Source organism: Pseudophryne corroboree (genome assembly GCF_028390025.1).
Source record: "Pseudophryne corroboree isolate aPseCor3 chromosome 3 unlocalized genomic scaffold, aPseCor3.hap2 SUPER_3_unloc_17, whole genome shotgun sequence".
Classification (NCBI taxonomy): Eukaryota; Metazoa; Chordata; class Amphibia; order Anura; family Myobatrachidae; genus Pseudophryne; species Pseudophryne corroboree.
The window spans coordinates 1,921,564-1,946,356 of NW_026967505.1; the positions used below are offsets into that span (position 1 = coordinate 1,921,564).

Here is a 24,793-nt window from a genome sequence, read left to right on the forward strand (position 1 = left end):
GTCCCGGGAGACGGGACGAAACGCGTTGACGTCACTCCTTTGGCTCACGCCCACTGACGCACTGACCACTGCTAGCCACGATTCCCCATAGCGGTGAATTTGAATTGGACATACAACCTCAGAGAACCTGCACCGATTTACTTGACCAGTCTTCCATTGCAGCGTCCCAATCCGCCCGCCAGGACAGAATCCTCTGCACCACACTAGTGCCGGCGGTGGACGCTTGGAATTACCGGGACATCAGGTCAGCATTTCAGAGCAGCGTCCGTATCCGCCCGCCAGGACAGAAGCATCTGCACCACGATAGTGCCGGCGGCGGACGCTTGGAAGGTATTCCACTTTCTCCTGAAATCTCCCGCAGGCCGGGTAAATATGATCAGCATCATTTCCTTTGCACTGGGACGCCAGTAGCATTAAGGATAGGAGTTCCCAATACAAATCTTTTTACGTGCAGGCATTAACTGTTGCAATACAGTTTATTGATACTAAGAGACTATAAATAAGGTCTATGTGGCAGCATTGTGGATACATTGTTACGAATCACTTTTTACTAAGTGACATTTTAAATACGTTTGTCAGTGTGCTTGAGCATCCTTTTAAATGTCGTATTGTCTATTATTGTTTGTGTAATTAAATTTGTTTATATTTTTCCAGCAAGTTCCATATGTGTTTTAATTTGATTTAAGCAGACACCTCCATATGTATATCAAAATTTATTAATACATTTTTATCAAGTGGTATTAAATATACACCAAGCGCAGCACGTTTGTATATATATTTTTTAGTTGTTTGAGGGAACTAGCAATCCCCCAGTGTTTGCAGCTATTGTATAGCCATTTTTAAATTTATTTTTCATTTGCGCCAGGAGTTAGAGTGGTTAAACACTCTTAATCTTTCTACCGGTTTCTTAGGAGTGTCACGATCCGGGTATCTGGACGCCATCACTTACCCTTCAGATGCCTCCTAAGGCGGGCTCAGCGTTCCAGGACCGGATTCCGCTGTTCCTGAGTTTCCACATGCAGAGTGTCAGAGTGGTGTTTTCATCAGCCGCGGCCTCCGCTGTGCCCGCGTGGTAAAATGTGCATCTATCAGCCTGGCGTCTCCTGTCTCCGGTGGCCGGCGCCGCCATTACTGTTTCCCAGACCACATGGATTACAAACCAAACTTCCCTCCAAGTGTCTGCATGGGCGCAGCCATCTTGGATTCTGTCATCTGATCATTTCCACCAATCTGCTGTTTGTATTGTTGATTTGCATAATTGCCTAGCCAACCCCTTCCTTGCTGCAGGTATAAGTAAGCTGTGCCTGAGCAAGGAAGACGTCAGTGCTTTGGTTGTCAAACCTAGTTCCTGTTTGTCTCTCTCCTCTGATTGTCTTCCAGGTTCCAGTTCCTGTCTCAAGACTTCCACCATAGAGACCCGCACCAGCATTCCACCTGCGGTGTAGCCTGACTCTCCAATCCATTGTGGATTCATCTGTTTCCAGCTACTACATTACCTGCTTCCAGATCAGCTTCCAGCAGAGTACAGCTTCCCTTAAAGGGCCGGTGTCCTTTCTACACTTTACCACTCTCCACCGGTATTATTATTTCTCCGCTCTCAAGTTCTACATTTCAGTTCATATTTCATCGCTCCCAAGTTAATTTATTATTTAACTGGTTCCAGCCACTATCCACTCCGTGCTAACAACAGTCTGGTTCCAGCCAGTATCCACAGCAGCTGTTTTACCTTCAGCAACCCAGCTTTTCCTGGAACACCAGCTGGCACAATCCTGGGTTATCTCCATTGCTACAGTCGGGCCTGGTAAGGACTTTCCATCTAGAAGATCATAAGAACTATCTCACACTACCAGTGCCCTGTGGCTCCTGCCATCCTGTAGTACTCAGGAACTGTATTTATTCTTTGCTGACTTTTACGTTTTCTTTTACTGCTGCTGTGTTGCGGAGTTGTCATAATAAACATCATTGACTTTTATCCAAGTTGTCGTGGTCACGCCTTCGGGCAGTTATTATTCATGTTACTTACATGTCCAGGGGTCTGATACAACCTCCCAGGTTCCGGTACATCTCAGCCCCTACAACTGAGGCTGCCTCCCGTCAGCTCAGGCTCTCAGTTGTGACAGTAAGCACTGACCTAATGAATCCAGCCGGAGACCAGGATCAAGCGGCCAGGCCGATGCAAGAACTGGCAGCCCGACTAGAACATCAGGAGGCTGCACAGGGCCACATCATCCGCTGTCTCCAGGATCTCTCTACTCGGCTGGATGGGATTCAGACAACTCTCCGTTGAACAGGCGCGTCTGGTGCGTCAACCACAGTGACTCCAGCTATAACCCCACCCACCTTACCCATTCCTGCTCCACGTCTTCATCTACCAACGCCAGCAAAATTTGACGGATCTCCAAGGTTCTGCAGGGGATTTCTCAACCAGTGTGAGATACAGTTTGAGCTACAACCTGGCAATTTTCCCAGTGACCGTACAAAAATTGCCTACATTATCTCTCTTCTCAGTGGCTCAGCCCTTGATTGGGCATCACCGTTATGGGAGAGGTCCGACATCCTGCTATCCTCCTACACTGCCTTCGTGTCAACATTCAGGCGTATCTTCGACGAGCCAGGCCGGGTAACTTCAGCTTCATCTGAGATTCTCCGATTACGCCAGGGATCACGTACTGTAGGACAATATCTAATTCAGTTCCAGATCCTGGCATCCGAACTGGCATGGAACGACGAGGCTCTGTATGCTGCATTCTGGCATGGCTTATCTGAGCGCATTAAAGATGAGTTAGCTACCAGAGACTTACCTTCTAAGTTAGATGAGCTAATCTCACTCTGCACGAAAGTTGATTTACGTTTCAGAGAGAGAGCAACTGAGCGTGGAAGATCATCTGCTCCAAAATCTTCTGCTCCTCCTCCTCGTCAACTGTCACCATCTAAAGATGAGCCCATGCAACTTGGCCGTTCCCGTTTAACTCCTGCTGAGCGCCGAAGACGTCTCTCCGAGTCTCTCTGTCTTTATTGTGCAGCTCCGTCTCACACCATTAATACCTGTCCCAAACGTCCGGGAAACTCCAAATCCTAGCTCGCCAAGGAGAGGGCCGGCTAGGAGTAATGATCTCCTCTCCATCTCCTCAAGATTGTAATCTCCCAGTCTCGCTTCAAGTTGCTCAACGTTATCGGAACGTCATTGCCCTCCTTGATTCCGGAGCAGCTGGGAACTTTATTTCTGAAGCCTATGTTAAACGGTGGTCCCTACCCACCGAGAGACTTCCTTCGTCCTTTTCCTTAACTGCTGTGGATGGCAGTAAAATTTTTGATACAGTTATTTCTCTAAGGACTCTACCAGTTCGTCTGAGAGTGGGAGTTCTTCATTCCGAACTTATTTCACTTTTAGTGATTCCAAGAGCCACACATCCTGTGGTCCTGGGCCTTCCATGGCTCCGTCTTCACAATCCTACAATTGATTGGACGACTACGCAAATCCTGGCATGGGGTTCCTCCTGTACTAAGACATGTTTGTTTAAAGTGTTGCCTGTCTGTTCTTCCTCCCCCAGGTCGTCTGATGTTCCACCTCCTCCATATCAAGATTTCACGGATGTGTTCAGTAAAGCTTCTGCTGATATCCTTCCTCCTCATAGAGAATGGGATTGCCCGATTGATCTCGTTCCAGGGAAGGTTCCACCTCGAGGCCGAACTTATCCGTTGTCTCTCCCCGAGACGCATTCTATGGAGGAATACATTAAAGAGAACCTAGCAAAGGGGTTCATTCGACCTTCTTCTTCTCCAGCCGGCGCAGGCTTCTTTTTTGTAAAGAAGAAAGATGGTGGTCTGCGGCCGTGCATCGACTACAGAGGTTTGAACGACATTACCATCAAGAACCGCTATCCTTTACCCCTGATTACTGAGCTCTTTGACAGAGTTAGCGGAGCTACCATCTTTACAAAGTTGGACCTGAGAGGTGCATACAATCTCATCCGGATCCGTGAGGGTGACGAGTGGAAGACCGCATTTAACACCCGTGACGGACATTATGAGTACCTCGTCATGCCCTTCGGATTGAGCAATGCTCCAGCTGTCTTCCAGCATTTAGTGAATGAGATCTTCAGAGACATCTTATACCGCCATGTCGTGGTTTATCTAGATGATATCCTTATCTTTGCCAATAATCTAGAGGAACATCGTTACTGGGTAAAGGAGGTTCTGTCCCGTCTCCGTGTCAATCATCTCTACTGCAAATTAGAGAAATGTGTTTTTGAAGTCAAATCCATTCCGTTTCTAGGTTACATTGTGTCCGGTTCCGGACTAGAGATGGATCCTGAGAAACTACAAACAATCCGGAATTGGCCGATACCCTTAACCCTCAAAGGGGTCCAGAGGTTCTTAGGGTTCGCCAATTACTACAGAAAGTTTATACAAGACTTTTCCACCATTGTGGCGCCTATCACTGCGTTGACCAAGAAGGGTGCTAATCCGTCCAAGTGGTCTGAAGACGCTACGCAAGCTTTTCATCTATTAAAACAACGGTTCATCTCTGCACCGGTTCTGAAACAGCCCGACATCGACTCTCCTTTCATCCTTGAGGTGGATGCCTCCTCCGTTGGAGTAGGAGCGGTGTTATCCCAGAGGGCTAAAGATGGTCATCTACATCCTTGCAGTTTCTTCTCCTGGAAGTTCTACCCAGCTGAGCGCAACTATGCCATTGGCGACCAGGAGTTGCTAGCCATCAAGCTCGCTCTAGAGGAGTGGAGAGATCTGTTGGAGGGAGTTTCACATTCACTCACTATACTTACCGACCACAAGAATCTTTTATATCTGAAAAGCGCACAATGTCTTAATCCTCGTCAGGCCAGATGGGCACTTTTCTTTTCCAGGTTCGACTTTAAACTCCAGTTCTGTCCGGGCTCTCAGAATCGCAAGGCCGATGCCCTTTCCCGCTCTTGGGAGCAAGAAAATGAATCGGAGTCTTCAGACAAGCATCCTATTATTAATCCATTGGCATTCTCCACAGTAGGGATGGACTCTATGCCCCCACCAGGTAAAAGTTTTGTGAAGCCGGTGTTAAGGAAGAAGCTCATGCATTGGGCCCATGCTTCCCGTTTTGCCGGACTTACAGGCATTCAGAAAACCCTTGAGTTTATCTCTAGGTCCTATTGGTGGCCAACTCTGAAGAAGGATGTCATGGAGTTTATTGCATCTTGCCCAAAGTGTGCCCAACACAAAGTATCCCGCCAGTCGCTTGCGGGGCAACTGGTTCCATTATCTGTTCTCCGTCGACCGTGGACCCATTTGTCGATGGACTTTGTTACAGACCTGCCTACGTGCAACAAGTTTAATACCATCTGGGTGGTAGTTGACCGGTTCAACAAGATGGCACATTTCATTCCTCTCACCGGTCTTCCGTCAGCTTCCAAGTTGGCTCAAGTGTTCATTCAAGAGATCTTCCGACTCCACGGTCTTCCTGAAGAGATTATCTCAGATCGAGGAGTACAAATTGTAGCCAAATTCTGGCGAAGTTTGTGTCAAGTCCTCCAAGTCAAGTTGAAGTTTTCTACAGCTTACCATCCTCAGACCAATGGTCAAACTGAGATGGTGAATCAGGACTTGGAGGCCTTCCTCCGCATTTATGTGTCTTCCTCTCAAGATGACTGGGTTCAACTCCTTCCCTGGGCCGAGTTCAGCCATAACAACCAATACCATTCCTCATCTTCTTCTACACCATTCTTAATCAACTATGGATTCCACCCTAAAGTTCCAGAATTCCAGCCGCTTCCAGCAACTTCTGTTCCAGCAGTGGATGTCACCTTGCGTCAGTTTGCAAACAACTGGAAGAATGTACGAGCGGCTCTGCTCAAAGCATCGCTCAGGTACAGGAAGTTTGCAGATAAGAAGCGTAGAGCGGTTCCTGCTCTCAAGGTGGGTGATCGTGTGTAGTTGTCCACAAAGAATTTGAGGTTAAGAGTTCCCAGCATGAAGTTTGCACCTCGTTACATCGGTCCTTTTAAAATTGAACAAGCCATCAATCCTGTTGCTTACAGACTCCAGTTACCTCCCTTCTTGAAAATACCTAGGACATTCCATGTTTCCCTTTTGAAACCGCTGATTCTGAATCCGTTTCATTCTGCACTTCCTCCGGCTCCGAAAGTCCAGACTCAACGGGGAGTTGAGTATGAAGTTGCCAAGATTCTGGATTCACGTTTCCGTTACGGTCAATTACAGTATCTTATTGACTGGAAGGGCTATGGTCCTGAAGAACACTCTTGGACCAATGCTTCAGATGTCCATGCTCCTGCCTTGGTCCGGAATTTCCACTCTAAGTTTCCTCAGAAGCCTAAGAAGTGTCCTGGGGCCACTCCTAAAAGGGGGGGGGGGTGCTGTCACGATCCGGGTATCTGGGCGCCATTACCTGCCGTTTAGATGCCTCCTGAAGCTGGCTCAGCGTTCCAGGGCCGGATTTCATCTGTAATACTGATGTCCACATTCTGCATCCCTATCCTGTCACTCTGAGACGCTGTCACAGCGGCGCCATGGTTACCATCTGAATGGCGTCTGCCATCCTCCGCGGCCTCCGCCGCCATTCCTGTGTTCCAGTATACAGGTTGTCAGAGTGGCGTCTCATGCCAGCCGCGGCCTCCGCTGTTGTCCGCGTGGTTCCAGTATGCAGTTGTCAATCTGGCGTCTCCTGTCCTCTGCGGCCGGCGCCGCCATTGCTGCTAAGTTTTCACATGGATTTCCAAACCAACTTTCCCTCCAAGTACCAACATGGGCGCAGCCATGTTGGTTTCTGTCACATGTTCAATCTCTACCAATCCGGTGTTCCCCTGGAATCTGCATAATTGCTTAGCCAATCCCTTCCTTGCTGCAGGTATAAGTATCCTGTGCCTGAGCAAGGAAGGCGTCAGTGCTTTGGTTGTCAAACCTAGCTCCAGTCTCTCTCCTGTGGTTGTTTTCCAGGTTTCCAGCTCTTGTCTCCAAGCTTCTACTAAAGAGACCCACTCCAGCCTACCACCTGCGGTGCAGCCTGACTCTGCAGTCCTCTGTGACTACTTCATTTCCAGCTACAGATTCACCTGCTTCCAGCACTCAGCTTCCAGCAGAGATCAGCTTCCCTTAAAGCACCGGTATTATTATTTTATCGCTCTCAAGCTTCACATTTCATTTGTATTTCATCGCTCTCAAGCTTCATATATCATTTAGCTGGTTCCACCCAGCACTCACTCCGTGTCTACATCTGACTGGTTCCAACCAGTACCCACAGCAGCCACTTCATCTTCAGCAGTCCAGCTTCCCGAAGAACATCAGCTGGTACGATCCTGGGTTATTCCCACTACTACAGTCGGGCCTGGTAAGGACTTTCCATCTAGAGGACAATAAGAACTGTACCCATACTACCAGAGCCCTGTGGCCACCCTGTAGTACCCAGGAACTGTGATATGTTATTGCTGATCTTACGTATTTCTTTTATTACTGCTGTGTTGCATGGAGTTTGTTAATAAACATCATTGACTTTTATCTTAATTGTCGTGGTCACGCCTTCGGGCAATCTTCCTACATGTAACTTACATGTCCAGGGGTCTGATACAACCTTCCAGGTTTCACTACAACTCAGCCTCTACAACTGAGGCTGCCTCCCGTCAGCTCAGGCCCTCAGTTGTGACAATAGGGGCCTACAGTAAGTCAGTAAGGAGGCAGAAGCTGTTTCTGGTACATGGACCCTGGTCATGTAGGGCTGGGAGAGTCAGTAAGATTATGTAATAGGGGGCCTACAGTAAGTCAGTAAGGAGGCAGAAGCTGCTTCTGGTACATGGACCCTGGTCATGTAGGGCTGGGAGAGTCAGTAAGATTATGTAATAGGGGCCTACATTAAGTCAGTAAGGAGGCAGAAGATGCTTCTGGTACATGGACCCTGGTCATGTAGGGCTGGGAGAGTCAGTAAGATTGTGTAATAGGATGCCTACAGTAAGTCAGTAAGGAGGCAGAAGCTGCTTCTGGTACATGGACCCTGGTCATGTAGGGCTGGGAGAGTCAGTAAGATTATGTAATAGGGGACTACAGTAAGTGAGTAAGGAGGCAGAAGCTGCTTCTGGTACATGGACCCTGGTCATGTAGGGCTGGGAGAGTCAGTAAGATTATGTAATAGGGGCCTATAGTAAGTCAGTAAGGAGGCAGAAGCTGCTTCTGGTACATGGACCCTGGTCATGTAGGGCTGGGAGAGTCAGTAAGATTATGTAATAGGGGCCTACAGTAAGTCAGTAAGGAGGCAGAAGCTGCTTCTGGTACATGGACCCTGGTCATGTAGGGCTGGGAGAGTCAGTAAGATTATGTAATAGGTGACTACAGTAAGTCAGTAAGGAGGCAGAAGCTGCTTCTGGTACATGGACCCTGGTCATGTAGGGCTGGGAGAGTCAGTAAGATTATGTAATAGGGGCCTACAGTAAGTCAGTAAGGAGACAGAAGCTGCTTCTGGTACATGGACCCTGGTCATGTAGGGCTGGGAGAGTCAGTAAGATTATGTAATAGGGGCCTACAGTAAGTCAGTAAGGAGGCAGAAGCTGCTTCTGGTACATGGACCCTGGTCATGTAGGGCTGGGTGAGTCAGTAAGATTCTGTAATAGGGCCCTACAGTAAGTCAGTAAGGAGGCAGAAGCTGCTTCTGGTACATGGACCCTGGTCATGTAGGGCTGGGAGAGTCAGTAAGATCATGTAATAGGGGCCTACAGTAAGTCAGTACGGAGGCAGAAGCTGCTTCTGGTACGTGGACCCTGGTCATGTAGGGCTGGGAGAGTCAGTAAGATTATGTAATAGGGAACTACAGTAAGTCAGTAAGGAGATAGAAGCTGCTTCTGGTACATGGACCCTGGTCATGTAGGGCTGGGAGAGTCAGTAAGATTATGTAATAGGGGCCTACAGTAAGTCAGTAAGGAGGCAGAAGCTGCTTCTGGTACATGGACCCTGGTCATGTAGGGCTGGGAGAGTCAGTAAGATTATGTAATAGGGGCCTACAGTAAGTCAGTAAGGAGGCAGAAGCTGCTTCTGGTACATGGACCCTGGTCATGTAGGGCTGGGAGAGTCAGTAAGATTCTGTAATAGGGAACTACAGTAAGTCAGTAAGGAGGCAGAAGCTGCTTCTGGTACATGGCCCCTGGTCATGTAGGGCTGGGAGAGTCAGTAAGATTATGTAATAGGGGACTACAGTAAGTCAGTAAGGAGGCAGAAGCTGCTTCTGGTACATGGACCCTGGTCATGTAGGGCTGGGAGAGTCAGTAAGATTATGTAATAGGTGCCTACAGTAAGTCAGTAAGGAGGCAGAAGCTGCTTCTGGTACATGGACCCTGGTCATGTAGGGCTGGGAGAGTCAGTAAGATTGTGTAATAGGGGCCTACAGTAAGTCAGTAAGGAGGCAGAAGCTGCTTCTGGTACATGGACCCTGGTCATGTAGGGCTGGGAGAGTCAGTAAGATTATGTAATAGGGAACTACAGTAAGTCAGTAAGGAGACAGAAGCTGCTTCTGGTACATGGACCCTGGTCATGTAGGGCTGGGAGAGTCAGTAAGATTATGTAATAGGGGCCTACAGTAAGTCAGTAAGGAGGCAGAAGCTGCTTCTGGTACATGGACCCTGGTCATGTAGGGCTGGGAGAGTCAGTAAGATTATGTAATAGGGGTCTATAGTAAGTCAGTAAGGAGACAGAAGCTGCTTCTGGTACATGGACCCTGGTCATGTAGGGCTGGGAGAGTCAGTAAGATTATGTAATAGGGAACTACAGTAAGTCAGTAAGGAGGCAGAAGCTGCTTCTGGTACATGGGCCCTGGTCATGTAGGGCTTGGAGAGTCAGTAAGATCATGTAATAGGGGCCTACAGTAAGTCAGTAAGGAGGCAGAAGCTGCTTCTGGTACATGGACCCTGGTCATGTAGGGCTGGGAGAGTCAGTAAGATTGTGTAATAGGGGTCTACAGTAAGTCAGTAAGGAGACAGAAGCTGCTTCTGGTACATGGACCCTGGTCATGTAGGACTGGGAGAGTCAGTAAGATTGTGTAATAGGGGCCTACAGTAAGTCAGTAAGGAGGCAGAAGCTGCTTCTGGTACATGGACCCTGGTCATGTAGGGCTGGGAGAGTCAGTAATATTATGTAATAGGTGACTACAGTAAGTCAGTAAGGAGGCAGAAGCTGCTTCTGGTACATGGACCCTGGTCATGTAGGGCTGGGAGAGTCAGTAATATTATGTAATAGGTGACTACAGTAAGTCAGTAAGGAGGCAGAAGCTGCTTCTGGTACATGGACCCTGGTCATGTAGGGCTGGGAGAGTCAGTAAGATTATGTAATAGGGGTCTACAGTAAGTCAGTAAGGAGACAGAAGCTGCTTCTGGTACATGGACCCTGGTCATGTAGGGCTGGGAGAGTCAGTAAGATTATGTAATAGGGGCCTACAGTAAGTCAGTAAGGAGACAGAAGCTGCTTCTGGTACATGGACCCTGGTCATGTAGGGCTGGGAGAGTCAGTAAGATTATGTAATAGGGGCCTACAGTAAGTCAGTAAGGAGGCAGAAGCTGCTTCTGGTACATGGATCCTGGTCATGTAGGGCTGGGAGAGTCAGTAAGATTGTGTAATAGGGGCCTACAGTAAGTCAGTAAGGAGGCAGAAGCTGCTTCTGGTACATGGACCCTGGTCATGTAGGGCTGGGAGAGTCAGTAAGATTCTGTAATAGGGGCCTACAGTAAGTCAGTAAGGAGGAAGAAGCTGCTTCTGGTACATGGACCCTGGTCATGTAGGGCTGGGAGAGTCAGTAAGATTCTGTAATAGGGAACTACAGTAAGTCAGTAAGGAGGCAGAAGCTGCTTCTGGTACATGGACCCTGGTCATGTAGGGCTGGGAGAGTCAGTAAGATTGTGTAATAGGGGTCTACAGTAAGTCAGTAAGGAGACAGAAGCTGCTTCTGGTACATGGACCCTGGTCATGTAGGGCTGAGAGAGTCAGTAAGATTATGTAATAGGGGCCTACAGTAAGTCAGTAAGGAGGCAGAAGCTGCTTCTGGTACATGGACCCTGGTCATGTAGGGCTGGGAGAGTCAGTAAGATTGTGTAATAGGGGCCTACAGTAAGTCAGTAAGGAGGCAGAAGCTGCTTCTGGTACATGGACCCTGGTCATGTGGGGCTGGGAGAGTCAGTAAGATTATGTAATAGGGGCCTACAGTAAGTCAGTAAGGAGGCAGAAGCTGCTTCTGGTACATGGACCCTGGTCATGTAGGGCTGGGAGAGTCAGTAAGATTATGTAATAGGGGCCTACAGTAAGTCAGTAAGGAGGCAGAAGCTGCTTCTGGTACATGGACCCTGGTCATGTAGGGCTGGGAGAGTCAGTTACATTATGTAATAGGGGCCTACAGTAAGTCAGTAAGGAGGCAGAAGCTGCTTCTGGTACATGGACCCTGGTCATGTAGGGCTGGGAGAGTCAGTAAGATTATGTAATAGGGGCCTACAGTAAGTCAGTAAGGAGGCAGAAGCTGCTTCTGGTACATGGACCCTGGTCATGTAGGGCTGGGAGAGTCAGTAAGATTATGTAATAGGGGTCTACAGTAAGTCAGTAAGGAGACAGAAGCTGCTTCTGGTACATGGACCCTGGTCATGTAGGGCTGGGAGAGTCAGTAAGATTATGTAATAGGGAACTACAGTAAGTCAGTAAGGAGGCAGAAGCTGCTTCTGGTACATGGGCCCTGGTCATGTAGGGCTTGGAGAGTCAGTAAGATCATGTAATAGGGGCCTACAGTAAGTCAGTAAGGAGGCAGAAGCTGCTTCTGGTACATGGACCCTGGTCATGTAGGGCTGGGAGAGTCAGTAAGATTGTGTAATAGGGGTCTACAGTAAGTCAGTAAGGAGACAGAAGCTGCTTCTGGTACATGGACCCTGGTCATGTAGGACTGGGAGAGTCAGTAAGATTGTGTAATAGGGGCCTACAGTAAGTCAGTAAGGAGGCAGAAGCTGCTTCTGGTACATGGACCCTGGTCATGTAGGGCTGGGAGAGTCAGTAATATTATGTAATAGGTGACTACAGTAAGTCAGTAAGGAGGCAGAAGCTGCTTCTGGTACATGGACCCTGGTCATGTAGGGCTGGGAGAGTCAGTAATATTATGTAATAGGTGACTACAGTAAGTCAGTAAGGAGGCAGAAGCTGCTTCTGGTACATGGACCCTGGTCATGTAGGGCTGGGAGAGTCAGTAAGATTATGTAATAGGGATCTACAGTAAGTCAGTAAGGAGACAGAAGCTGCTTCTGGTACATGGACCCTGGTCATGTAGGGCTGGGAGAGTCAGTAAGATTATGTAATAGGGGCCTACAGTAAGTCAGTAAGGAGACAGAAGCTGCTTCTGGTACATGGACCCTGGTCATGTAGGGCTGGGAGAGTCAGTAAGATTATGTAATAGGGGCCTACAGTAAGTCAGTAAGGAGGCAGAAGCTGCTTCTGGTACATGGATCCTGGTCATGTAGGGCTGGGAGAGTCAGTAAGATTGTGTAATAGGGGCCTACAGTAAGTCAGTAAGGAGGCAGAAGCTGCTTCTGGTACATGGACCCTGGTCATGTAGGGCTGGGAGAGTCAGTAAGATTGTGTAATAGGGGTCTACAGTAAGTCAGTAAGGAGACAGAAGCTGCTTCTGGTACATGGACCCTGGTCATGTAGGGCTGAGAGAGTCAGTAAGATTATGTAATAGGGGCCTACAGTAAGTCAGTAAGGAGGCAGAAGCTGCTTCTGGTACATGGACCCTGGTCATGTAGGGCTGGGAGAGTCAGTAAGATTGTGTAATAGGGGCCTACAGTAAGTCAGTAAGGAGGCAGAAGCTGCTTCTGGTACATGGACCCTGGTCATGTGGGGCTGGGAAAGTCAGTAAGATTATGTAATAGGGGCCTACAGTAAGTCAGTAAGGAGGCAGAAGCTGCTTCTGGTACATGGACCCTGGTCATGTAGGGCTGGGAGAGTCAGTAAGATTATGTAATAGGGGCCTACAGTAAGTCAGTAAGGAGGCAGAAGCTGCTTCTGTTACATGGACCCTGGTCATGTAGGGCTGGGAGAGTCAGTTACATTATGTAATAGGGGCCTACAGTAAGTCAGTAAGGAGGCAGAAGCTGCTTCTGGTACATGGACCCTGGTCATGTAGGGCTGGGAGAGTCAGTAAGAGTGTGTAATAGGGGCCTACAGTAAGTCAGTAAGGAGGCAGAAGCTGCTTCTGGTACATGGACCCTGGTCATGTAGGGCTGGGAGAGTCAGTAAGATTATGTAATAGGGGCCTACAGTAAGTCAGTAAGGAGGCAGAAACTGCTTCTGGTACATGGACCCTGGTCATCTAGGGCTGGGAGTCAGTAAGATTATGTAATAGGTGCCTACAGTAAGTCAGTAAGGAGGCAGAAGCTGCTTCTGGTACATGGACCCTGGTCATGTAGGGCTGGGAGAGTCAGTAAGATTGTGTAATAGGGGCCTACATTAAGTCAGTAAGGAGGCAGAAGATGCTTCTGGTACATGGAACCTGGTCATGTAGGGCTGGGAGAGTCAGTAAGATTGTATTATAGGGGCCTACAGTATGTCAGTAAGGAGGCAGAAGCTGCTTCTGGTACATGGACCCTGGTCATGTAGGGCTGGGAGAGTCAGTAAGAGTGTGTAATAGGGGCCTACATTAAGTCAGTAAGGAGGCAGAAGATGCTTCTGGTACATGGACCCTGGTCATGTAGGGCTGGGAGAGTCAGTAAGATTATGTAATAGGGGACTACAGTAAGTCAGTAAGGAGGCAGAAGCTGCTTCTGGTACATGGACCTTGGTCATGTAGGGCTGGGAGAGTCAGTAAGATTATGTAATAGGGGACTACAGTAAGTCAGTAAGGAGGCAGAAGCTGCTTCTGGTACATGGACCCTGGTCATGTAGGGCTGGGAGAGTCAGTAAGAGTGTGTAATAGGGGCCTACATTAAATCAGTAAGGAGGCAGAAGATGCTTCTGGTACATGGACCCTGGTCATGTAGGGCTTGGAGAGTCAGTAAGATCATGTAATAGGGGCCTACAGTAAGTCAGTAAGGAGGCAGAAGCTGCTTCTGGTACATGGACCCTGGTCATGTAGGGCTGGGAGAGTCAGTAAGATTGTGTAATAGGGGTCTACAGTAAGTCAGTAAGGAGACAGAAGCTGCTTCTGGTACATGGACCCTGGTCATGTAGGACTGGGAGAGTCAGTAAGATTGTGTAATAGGGGCCTACAGTAAGTCAGTAAGGAGGCAGAAGCTGCTTCTGGTACATGGACCCTGGTCATGTAGGGCTGGGAGAGTCAGTAATATTATGTAATAGGTGACTACAGTAAGTCAGTAAGGAGGCAGAAGCTGCTTCTGGTACATGGACCCTGGTCATGTAGGGCTGGGAGAGTCAGTAATATTATGTAATAGGTGACTACAGTAAGTCAGTAAGGAGGCAGAAGCTGCTTCTGGTACATGGACCCTGGTCATGTAGGGCTGGGAGAGTCAGTAAGATTATGTAATAGGGGTCTACAGTAAGTCAGTAAGGAGACAGAAGCTGCTTCTGGTACATGGACCCTGGTCATGTAGGGCTGGGAGAGTCAGTAAGATTATGTAATAGGGGCCTACAGTAAGTCAGTAAGGAGACAGAAGCTGCTTCTGGTACATGGACCCTGGTCATGTAGGGCTGGGAGAGTCAGTAAGATTATGTAATAGGGGCCTACAGTAAGTCAGTAAGGAGGCAGAAGCTGCTTCTGGTACATGGATCCTGGTCATGTAGGGCTGGGAGAGTCAGTAAGATTGTGTAATAGGGGCCTACAGTAAGTCAGTAAGGAGGCAGAAGCTGCTTCTGGTACATGGACCCTGGTCATGTAGGGCTGGGAGAGTCAGTAAGATTCTGTAATAGGGGCCTACAGTAAGTCAGTAAGGAGGAAGAAGCTGCTTCTGGTACATGGACCCTGGTCATGTAGGGCTGGGAGAGTCAGTAAGATTCTGTAATAGGGAACTACAGTAAGTCAGTAAGGAGGCAGAAGCTGCTTCTGGTACATGGACCCTGGTCATGTAGGGCTGGGAGAGTCAGTAAGATTGTGTAATAGGGGTCTACAGTAAGTCAGTAAGGAGACAGAAGCTGCTTCTGGTACATGGACCCTGGTCATGTAGGGCTGAGAGAGTCAGTAAGATTATGTAATAGGGGCCTACAGTAAGTCAGTAAGGAGGCAGAAGCTGCTTCTGGTACATGGACCCTGGTCATGTAGGGCTGGGAGAGTCAGTAAGATTGTGTAATAGGGGCCTACAGTAAGTCAGTAAGGAGGCAGAAGCTGCTTCTGGTACATGGACCCTGGTCATGTAGGGCTGGGAGAGTCAGTAAGATTATGTAATAGGGGCCTACAGTAAGTCAGTAAGGAGGCAGAAGCTGCTTCTGGTACATGGACCCTGGTCATGTAGGGCTGGGAGAGTCAGTAAGATTATGTAATAGGGGCCTACAGTAAGTCAGTAAGGAGGCAGAAGCTGCTTCTGGTACATGGACCCTGGTCATGTAGGGCTGGGAGAGTCAGTTACATTATGTAATAGGGGCCTACAGTAAGTCAGTAAGGAGGCAGAAGCTGCTTCTGGTACATGGACCCTGGTCATGTAGGGCTGGGAGAGTCAGTAAGAGTGTGTAATAGGGGCCTACAGTAAGTCAGTAAGGAGGCAGAAGCTGCTTCTGGTACATGGACCCTGGTCATGTAGGGCTGGGAGAGTCAGTAAGATTATGTAATAGGGGCCTACAGTAAGTCAGTAAGGAGGCAGAAACTGCTTCTGGTACATGGACCCTGGTCATGTAGGGCTGGGAGTCAGTAAGATTATGTAATAGGTGCCTACAGTAAGTCAGTAAGGAGGCAGAAGCTGCTTCTGGTACATGGACCCTGGTCATGTAGGGCTGGGAGAGTCAGTAAGATTGTGTAATAGGGGCCTACATTAAGTCAGTAAGGAGGCAGAAGATGCTTCTGGTACATGGACCCTGGTCATGTAGGGCTGGGAGAGTCAGTAAGATTGTATTATAGGGGCCTACAGTATGTCAGTAAGGAGGCAGAAGCTGCTTCTGGTACATGGACCCTGGTCATGTAGGGCAGGGAGAGTCAGTAAGAGTGTGTAATAGGGGCCTACATTATGTCAGTAAGGAGGCAGAAGATGCTTCTGGTACATGGACCCTGGTCATGTAGGGCTGGGAGAGTCAGTAAGATTATGTAATAGGGGACTACAGTAAGTCAGTAAGGAGGCAGAAGCTGCTTCTGGTACATGGACCTTGGTCATGTAGGGCTGGGAGAGTCAGTAAGATTATGTAATAGGGGCCTACAGTAAGTCAGTAAGGAGGCAGAAGCTGCTTCTGGTACATGGACCCTGGTCATGTAGGGCTGGGAGAGTCAGTAAGAGTGTGTAATAGGGGCCTACAGTAAGTCAGTAAGGAGGCAGAAGCTGCTTCTGGTACATGGACCCTGGTCATGTAGGGCTGGGAGAGTCAGTAAGATTATGTAATAGGGGCCTACAGTAAGTCAGTAAGGAGGCAGAAACTGCTTCTGGTACATGGACCCTGGTCATGTAGGGCTGGGAGTCAGTAAGATTATGTAATAGGTGCCTACAGTAAGTCAGTAAGGAGGCAGAAGCTGCTTCTGGTACATGGACCCTGGTCATGTAGGGCTGGGAGAGTCAGTAAGATTGTGTAATAGGGGCCTACATTAAGTCAGTAAGGAGGCAGAAGATGCTTCTGGTACATGGACCCTGGTCATGTAGGGCTGGGAGAGTCAGTAAGATTGTATTATAGGGGCCTACAGTATGTCAGTAAGGAGGCAGAAGCTGCTTCTGGTACATGGACCCTGGTCATGTAGGGCAGGGAGAGTCAGTAAGAGTGTGTAATAGGGGCCTACATTATGTCAGTAAGGAGGCAGAAGATGCTTCTGGTACATGGACCCTGGTCATGTAGGGCTGGGAGAGTCAGTAAGATTATGTAATAGGGGACTACAGTAAGTCAGTAAGGAGGCAGAAGCTGCTTCTGGTACATGGACCTTGGTCATGTAGGGCTGGGAGAGTCAGTAAGATTATGTAATAGGGGACTACAGTAAGTCAGTAAGGAGGCAGAAGCTGCTTCTGGTACATGGACCCTGGTCATGTAGGGCTGGGAGAGTCAGTAAGAGTGTGTAATAGGGGCCTACATTAAATCAGTAAGGAGGCAGAAGATGCTTCTGGTACATGGACCCTGGTCATGTAGGGCTGGGAGAGTCAGTAAGATTATGTAATAGGGGACTACAGTAAGTCAGTAAGGAGGCAGAAGCTGCTTCTGGTACATGGACCCTGGTCATGTAGGGCTGGGAGAGTCAGTAAGATCATGTAATAGGTGCCTACAGTAAGTCAGTAAGGAGGCAGAAGCTGCTTCTGGTACATGGACCCTGGTCATGTAGGGCTGGGAGAGTCAGTAAGAGTGTGTAATAGGGGCCTACATTAAGTCAGTAAGGAGGCAGAAGATGCTTCTGGTACATGGACCCTGGTCATGTAGGGCTGGGAGAGTCAGTAAGATTATGTAATAGGGGACTACAGTAAGTCAGTAAGGAGGCAGAAGCTGCTTCTGGTACATGGACCCTGGTCATGTAGGGCTGGGAGAGTCAGTAAGATTATGTAATAGGGGACTACAGTAAGTCAGTAAGGAGGCAGAAGCTGCTTCTGGTACATGGACCCTGGTCATGTAGGGCTGGGAGAGTCAGTAAGATTATGTAATAGTCACCATCTTATAGGCAGCCGGTGAAAGGAACAGAGAATGGGTGTTATGTGGTAAGTCTGGTTGGTAGGTAAAGCTGAGCTGTAGCCTGCCCTTTGTTGGTGAACTTGTACCATATGGACCTGTTTCACCAGGACTGAGTCACAGCCAACTGGCATCACCCACACCTGGAGCTCAGCTAGACAACCATTTAGGATTGGTACTGGGTACTCAGTACCCGGAGCAAAGAACAGGTCATCTGCATAGCAGTGGTAGATGAGGGCATGACATCTGGTTATTTCAGAAAGAAAAGATGACTACTGGCGCTATAATACTAGATGGCGCATATATGAATGAAGACGCCTGTATAATAAATAACCATCTGGTTTTATTCAAGACAAAATATTATTATTTTTTAACAACAAACTACTTTCACTATGTAAAATTCACGTATACATGTCATCTAACATTTTTCCTAATTTCAACAACCATTAAAAATCACCTGGCATGTGTTACCATGATAACTATTTCCAGAAATAGATCTTTCATAAGTGTGTTTTAGAAGAAAATACGCTTAAAGGTGCTGTCCCAAATTGTGGTTGCTGCTCATATGCTATGTGCACACAGCCTAGCACCCCATAAAGCAGGCATATCCAAACTGCGGCCCTCCAGCTGTTGTGAAACTACATATCCCAGCATGCCCTGACACAGATTTGCTGTCAGAGAATGCTACAGCTGTGTCAGGGCATGCTGGGATGTGTAGTTTCTCAACAGCTGGAGGGCCGCAGTTTGGACATGCCTGCCATAAAGCATATATTGCTGTACGTGGTGTGAAGATTATTTCACCCACCAGTAGCATGTATATTGCAAAAAGCATAGGATAGGTAAAGAACCTTGAAGAACAACGCATGGCAATGATAAGTATACTCCAGAAGATTAAAATGGTTCCTCACCTGAGTGATGCCTATTGTGTGCAACAAGAGATGATTTATTTCTCAGAGTATAGAAATGGCTTCTCACCTGTGTGACTTCTGTGATGTGTAAGTAAATCACATCTTGTTAGACAACATTTCCCACACTCAGAGCAAGAAAATGGATTCTTACCTGTGTGACTTCTGAGATGTATAAGAAGATTTGATTTGAGTGCAAAACATTTCCCACACTCAGAGCAAGAAAATGGCCTCTCACCTGTGTGACTTCTCTCATGATTAATAAGATGTGATTTCTGTGCAAAACATTTCCCACACTCCGAGCAAGAAAATGGCTTCTCACCTGTGTGACTTCTCTGATGTCTAACAAGTTCTGATTTGAGTGCAAAACATTTCCCACACTCAGAGCAAAAAAATGGCTTCTCACCTGTGTGACTTCTCTGATGTCTAACAAGATCTGATTTGAGTGCAAAACATTTCCCACACTCAGAGCAAGAAAATGGCCTCTCACCTGTGTGACTTCTCTCATGATTAATAAGATGTGATTTCTGTGCAAAACATTTCCCACACTCCGAGCAAGAAAATGGCTTCTCACCTGTGTGACTTCTCTCATGATTAATAAGATGTGATTTCTGTGCAAAACATTTCCCACACTCCGAGCAAGAAAATGGCTTCTCACCTGTGTGACTTCTCTGATGTCTAACAAGATCTGATTTGAGTGCAAAACATTTCCCACACTCAGAGCAAGAAAATGGCTTCTCACCTGTGTGACTTCTCTCATGATTAATAAGATGTGATTTCTGTGCAAAACATTTCCCACACTCAGAGCAAGAAAATGGCTTCTCACCTGTGTGACTTCTCTGATGTCTAACAAGTTCTGATTTGAGTGCAAAACATTTCCCACACTCAGAGCAAGAAAACGGCTTCTCACCTGTGTGACTTCTCTGATGTCTAACAAGATCTGATTTGAGTGCAAAACATTTCCCACACTCAGAGCAAGAAAATGGCTTCTCACCTGTGTGACTTCTCTCATGATTAATAAGATGTGATTTCTGTGCAAAACATTTCCCACACTCAGAGCAAGAAAATGCCCTCTCGCCTGTGTGACTTTTCTGATGTATAACAAGATGTGATTTCCGTGCAAAACATTTCCCACACTCAGAGCAAGAAAATGGCCTCTCGCCTGTGTGACTTGTCTGATGTATAACAAGATGTGATTTCCATGCAAAACATTTCCCACACTCAGAGCAAGAAAATGGCCTCTCACCTGTGTGACTTCTCTCATGATTAATAAGATGTGATTTCTGTGCAAAACATTTCCCACACTCAGAGCAAGAAAATGGCTTCTCACCTGTGTGACTTCTCTCATGATTAATAAGATGTGATTTCTGTGCAAAACATTTCCCACGCTCAGAGCAAGAAAATGCCCTCTCGCCTGTGTGACTTTTCTGATGTATAACAAGATGTGATTTCCGTGCAAAACATTTCCCACACTCAGAGCAAGAAAATGGCCTCTCACCTGTGTGACTTTTCTGATGTATAACAAGCTGTGATTTGTATGTAAAACATTTCCCACACTCAGAACATATCAGTGGCCTTTCACCTACCTTACCTGTGTGTGGGTTAATAGGCTTTGTGTTCTGTGTAAAACATTTGGCATCTACAGAACACAGAAACTCTGTATCTACTGTCAGAGCTGTAACAGATGCACCAATATCAGGGTGATCAGGAGAACATTTCCCAGTATCAGAGGGATCAGCTGATAGAGCTGGATGTATAATTGGGGTAATGGGGTTATCTCCTGGAGAATCCTGTCTACTGTCATTATCTTTTATGTCACAATCCGGGGATAACATTAGATGTCCTTCTGAGATATTCCTGCTTGTGTGTCCACCTGCTGGAAATAAAATACATTATGGAAATGTGACATTTTCTGTAACAATATTAATCTTGTAAACAATAGGAGAAGACGACTCTCTGGGACACTTAATTGTAAATGTGTGTGTATAATAAAACATAACTTTTAATGAAGGCTTTATAATATTGTGTCTCAGATTATCATTGTGTCCACCCTCGTGAGAACACTCACAATAACAAATGTAATATTATAATAAGACTTAGATATAGCTCTCTCTTGTACTGGTAACGAACCATGAAGTATAAATGGAGACGTAGTCCCTCGGCAAGTCCTATGTCAGCACCAATGTAAAACAATGGATGGGAAACATATCGTATGAATTGGAGATTCTAGATGAACAATAACATCAGTCATATGAGCTGATGGATCAGAGAAATGTCTCCTAACGTTACTCCTGGAAGCATTGGTAAGGTAGCATTCCTTTATGTGTGTGCTCATACACTGGTAAGCCTGTACATGTGTTACTCACCCTTATATAAGGTATATTGCTATAGCAGAGTAGGTGTGGAACAAGGAATTTTACATGCAATACACCATATAATACACTGCAATCATCATCATCATCATCATCATCTGCTAGGTTATAATACCCTGTTACACCCCTATCATCAGTGTCTTACCTCTATACTCTCAATAGTAATAAGGATGATGGTGTGCACAGTAAGTATGATACAGAGAATTACATATCAGAATCTATACAGCTGCCGCCATACTTCTGCTTCTCATACGTGTGCTACTGGCAGCAGTGAACATCTGAGTGAGAGTGCAGGGAAGACAGCAGAGTCTTATGAGAAAGAGATTGGATCTGCCTTTGCAGGGCTGTACCACACCTGTCACCCCTGTTAGTATATAAAATAATAAATAAGAGGGGCGTGGCCTGAGTCCATCCAGACGTGCTTTCTGGAGCTCTCCTCACTAAGTGGCTTCTTATCTACCCTACCTGATAGCTCTCAGCCGCCGCTGGGACCAAGACCCAATCTATTAATTCCACCACTCCTACTGCCCTAAAGCTGCTCGCTCCGCGCACTGTTCATTACCGCAGCCTAGTGACGCCGCTGAAGCCACGGGCTGTATTCTGGGGCTAAGTGTGCCTAGTCTTTCCTGCACGCTCCGGCCACCTGACTTGGAGGCGCTTTTGGCTCAGGCGGGAGCACTTACTCTCCTGCTAACACAGGTGCGCAGCTCCCGTTACTACTGAGGACAGAAGGGTCTGCCCACAGTCACCGGAGCCCTGCGGTGATATTGGGAGGTGAGGTGGCTGCCATTTTGGATCCTGGTACCCAGCCATCGCATGCTTTGCCTTCTGCCTTCAATAATGTGTAAAATTGATATAAACTGCTAAATAAGTGTCCTGACGGTTGGACCGGGGTCACTACACTAAATTGAAGCATTTGCCTGGAGGTGAAACTACCTTCTATTTATATGGTACCACTATCATCTACTTCCTCTCAGTCTACATGCAGAGCCCAGTATCACGTATCGTCTGAGTACAGCTCATTACACTCTGATTACAACCTCACAGTATATTATTTTGTGGATTTAGCCACTGAATATATTTTGCCATTTGTGTCTCTCTGTGTCGAGAGCTTCACGTCTGTATCACGCTGACCTCTAGTGGAATTTATCGGTCATTACTGTGTTATTTGCGTTGCATTACATCATGTTTAAGCTTTGAGGTCCGGTATCAGTGAGATTGGCACTCGTACAGACTAAGATGAAAGAGATTGTTGTGTCTCACAAAGATCTGATCTCAGCTCATGACACCCTTCAGGAAGACCCGGTCTATTTGTGATAAAGTCATTGATTTAGAAGACAGGTCTCGGAGAAATAATATCAGAATAATGGGCGTTCCGGATTCTGCTACAAATGCTGAGCTTTATGATTATGCCACGGTCCTCTTGTCAGAAACTTTCACCGAAGGCTTCTGCTGCGGACCTTCTTATTGATAAGATCCATAGGCTCCCAAAGTCCAAACAGGCCCCTATCCAAGCACCGAGGGACACTCTGCTCAGGGTCCACTTTCTTCATATTAAAGAACGTATCCTACAGGCTGCTTTGTCTTCCTCATCCACAGCTGAGTGCCTGGATAATATGCAGCTATTTCCGGATATTTCTCCTGTGACGCTGGCCAAAAGGCGTCTATTCCACCCAAGGGAATATACGTTATGGTAAGAACTTACCGTTGATATCAGTATTCTTCCTAAGTCCACAGGATCCACAAAATAACAATGGGATATGATGAAGCGACAGCCTCCCAGCTTGCAACGGGTCCCGTCCATATATCCCCGCCTCCTTGCTCAGGCAAATCAGTTGTATTCCAATGCTCAAGGCAGGAGCATCATAGAGAGCCTTAATCAGGCGATAAGAACACACATGCACACCCTTCCGTACAAGAAGGAAGAGGCCAGTGAGTAAAAGGATCCTCAGATCAGGTGAGTCAGGGTGGGATCCCTATGGATCCTGTGGACTTACCATAACGTATATTTCTCTGGCAGGGTCCACAGTTATCCACAGGATAACAATGGGATTTCCCAAAGCAATTTAGTGAAGGGGACGCTCCAGACTGGAAAGGAGAATCCTTCGCCCGAATGCAGCATCCTGAGGCAAAGGTATCAAAGGCATAATGTCTAATGAATGTGTTAATGGAAGACCGTGTGGCTGCCTTACATATGTGTTCCGCTGAAGCACCACATTGTGCTGCCCACGACGGACCTACCTTACGAGTAGAGTGAGCAGAGACACTAGCTGGATTAGGGAGATCAGCTTGAGAATATGCTTCTGAAATCGTCATTCTAAGCCACCTCGCTAGTGTTTGCTTGTCAGCAGGCCATCCTCTCTTGTGAAATCCGTAGAAAACAAAGAGAAAATCTGTCTTTCTGATGGCACTGGTACGATCCACGTTGATCCTTAAAGCCCTGACTACATCCAAAGATGCATCTCCCACAGAAAGACCTGGCCTTTGAAAAGTTGGTACAACAATTTCTTCCTTAAGGCGGAATTTAGTCACCACCTTAGCAAGATATCCAGATTTAGTTCTGAGAACCGTTCTATCTGGATGAAATATCAGAAAAGGAGAGCGACATAACAATGCCCCTAAATCTGAATCTCTTCTAGCTGAGGCAATAGCAAGTAGAAAGAGAACGTTAGCTGTCAACCATTTAAGATCCACTTTATTAAGTGGTTCAAATGAGGCAACTTGAAGGGCTTTCAGGACTAGACTTAAGTCCCAAGGCACTGTAGGAGGAACAAAAAAAGTTGAATGTGCAGCATTCCCTGGAAAAAAGTACGCACATCCTGTAAATTGGCAATTTTCTTTTGGAACCATACAGTCAATGCCAACACTTGCACTCTCAAGGAAGCCACCTTCAAACCTTTATCCATTACAGCCTGAAGGAATGCTAAGACCCTGGAAACTCTGAAAGCCTTAGGGTACATTTTCAATTCACTGCACCAATGAATATAGGTTTTCCATATTCGGTGATAAATGCAAGCTGAGGAAGGTTTCCTTGCTCTGAGCATAGTCTGAATTACCTGTTGTGAGAATCCTCTTGACTTCTGGATAGATGTTTCAAGAGCCACGCCATCAAAGACAGTCGATCCAGATGTCTGTGATAACAAGGACCCTGCATCAGTAGATCTGGATGTTGAGGGAACAGAAGTGGAACACCCATCGACATACTCAGCAGATCTGTGTATCAATGTCTTCTGGGTCAAGCCGGAGCTATTAGTATCACGGCACTTTTCCCTTGCTTTATCTTTCTCACCACCATGGGTAATAGGGTGATTGAAGGAAACACATAAACCAGATGAAAGTCCCATGGGACCGACAGGGCATCCACAAAGATCGCTCTGGGATCCTTTGTTCTTGCCCCATAAGCAAAAACTTTGTTGTTCAGATGGGATGCAATGAGATCTATCTCTGGAAACCCCCACTTGTCCACTAGCGTCTGGAAGACCTCCGGGTGTAGAGACCATTAATTTTCCTGAATGGCGTGTCGACTGAGAAAGTCCGCTTCCCAGTTTAGGACTCCCAGTACGAACACTGTGGACAAGGCTGGATGATGAAGTTCTGCCCACTTTAGTATGTGACTTACCTCCTCCATCGCTTTCCGGCTTCGAGTTCCTCCCTGATGGTTGAGGTACGCTACTGCCGTTGCATTGCCTGAGCAGATCTGGACTAGTTTTCTCCGAAAAATGTCCTTTGCCTGAATCAGTGCCATATATATGGCCCAAAGTTCCAATATGT

General features: G+C 47.0%; 1 protein-coding gene across 2 annotated transcripts in view; it reads right to left on the reverse strand.

The window, feature by feature from the left end:
* LOC134983533 (zinc finger protein 585A-like) overlaps positions 1 to 24,793 on the reverse strand; it is a 308,632-nt gene that overhangs the window by 120,596 nt on the left and 163,243 nt on the right. The window contains exon 9 of one of the 2 annotated variants that reach the window (XM_063949191.1): positions 18,805 to 20,526. In XM_063949191.1, the coding sequence (XP_063805261.1) occupies positions 18,805 to 20,526 (1,722 nt within the window). Of the gene's footprint in view, positions 1 to 18,440; positions 20,527 to 24,793 lie in introns of those variants that run through there. The other variant, XM_063949190.1, reaches the window with a different exon arrangement.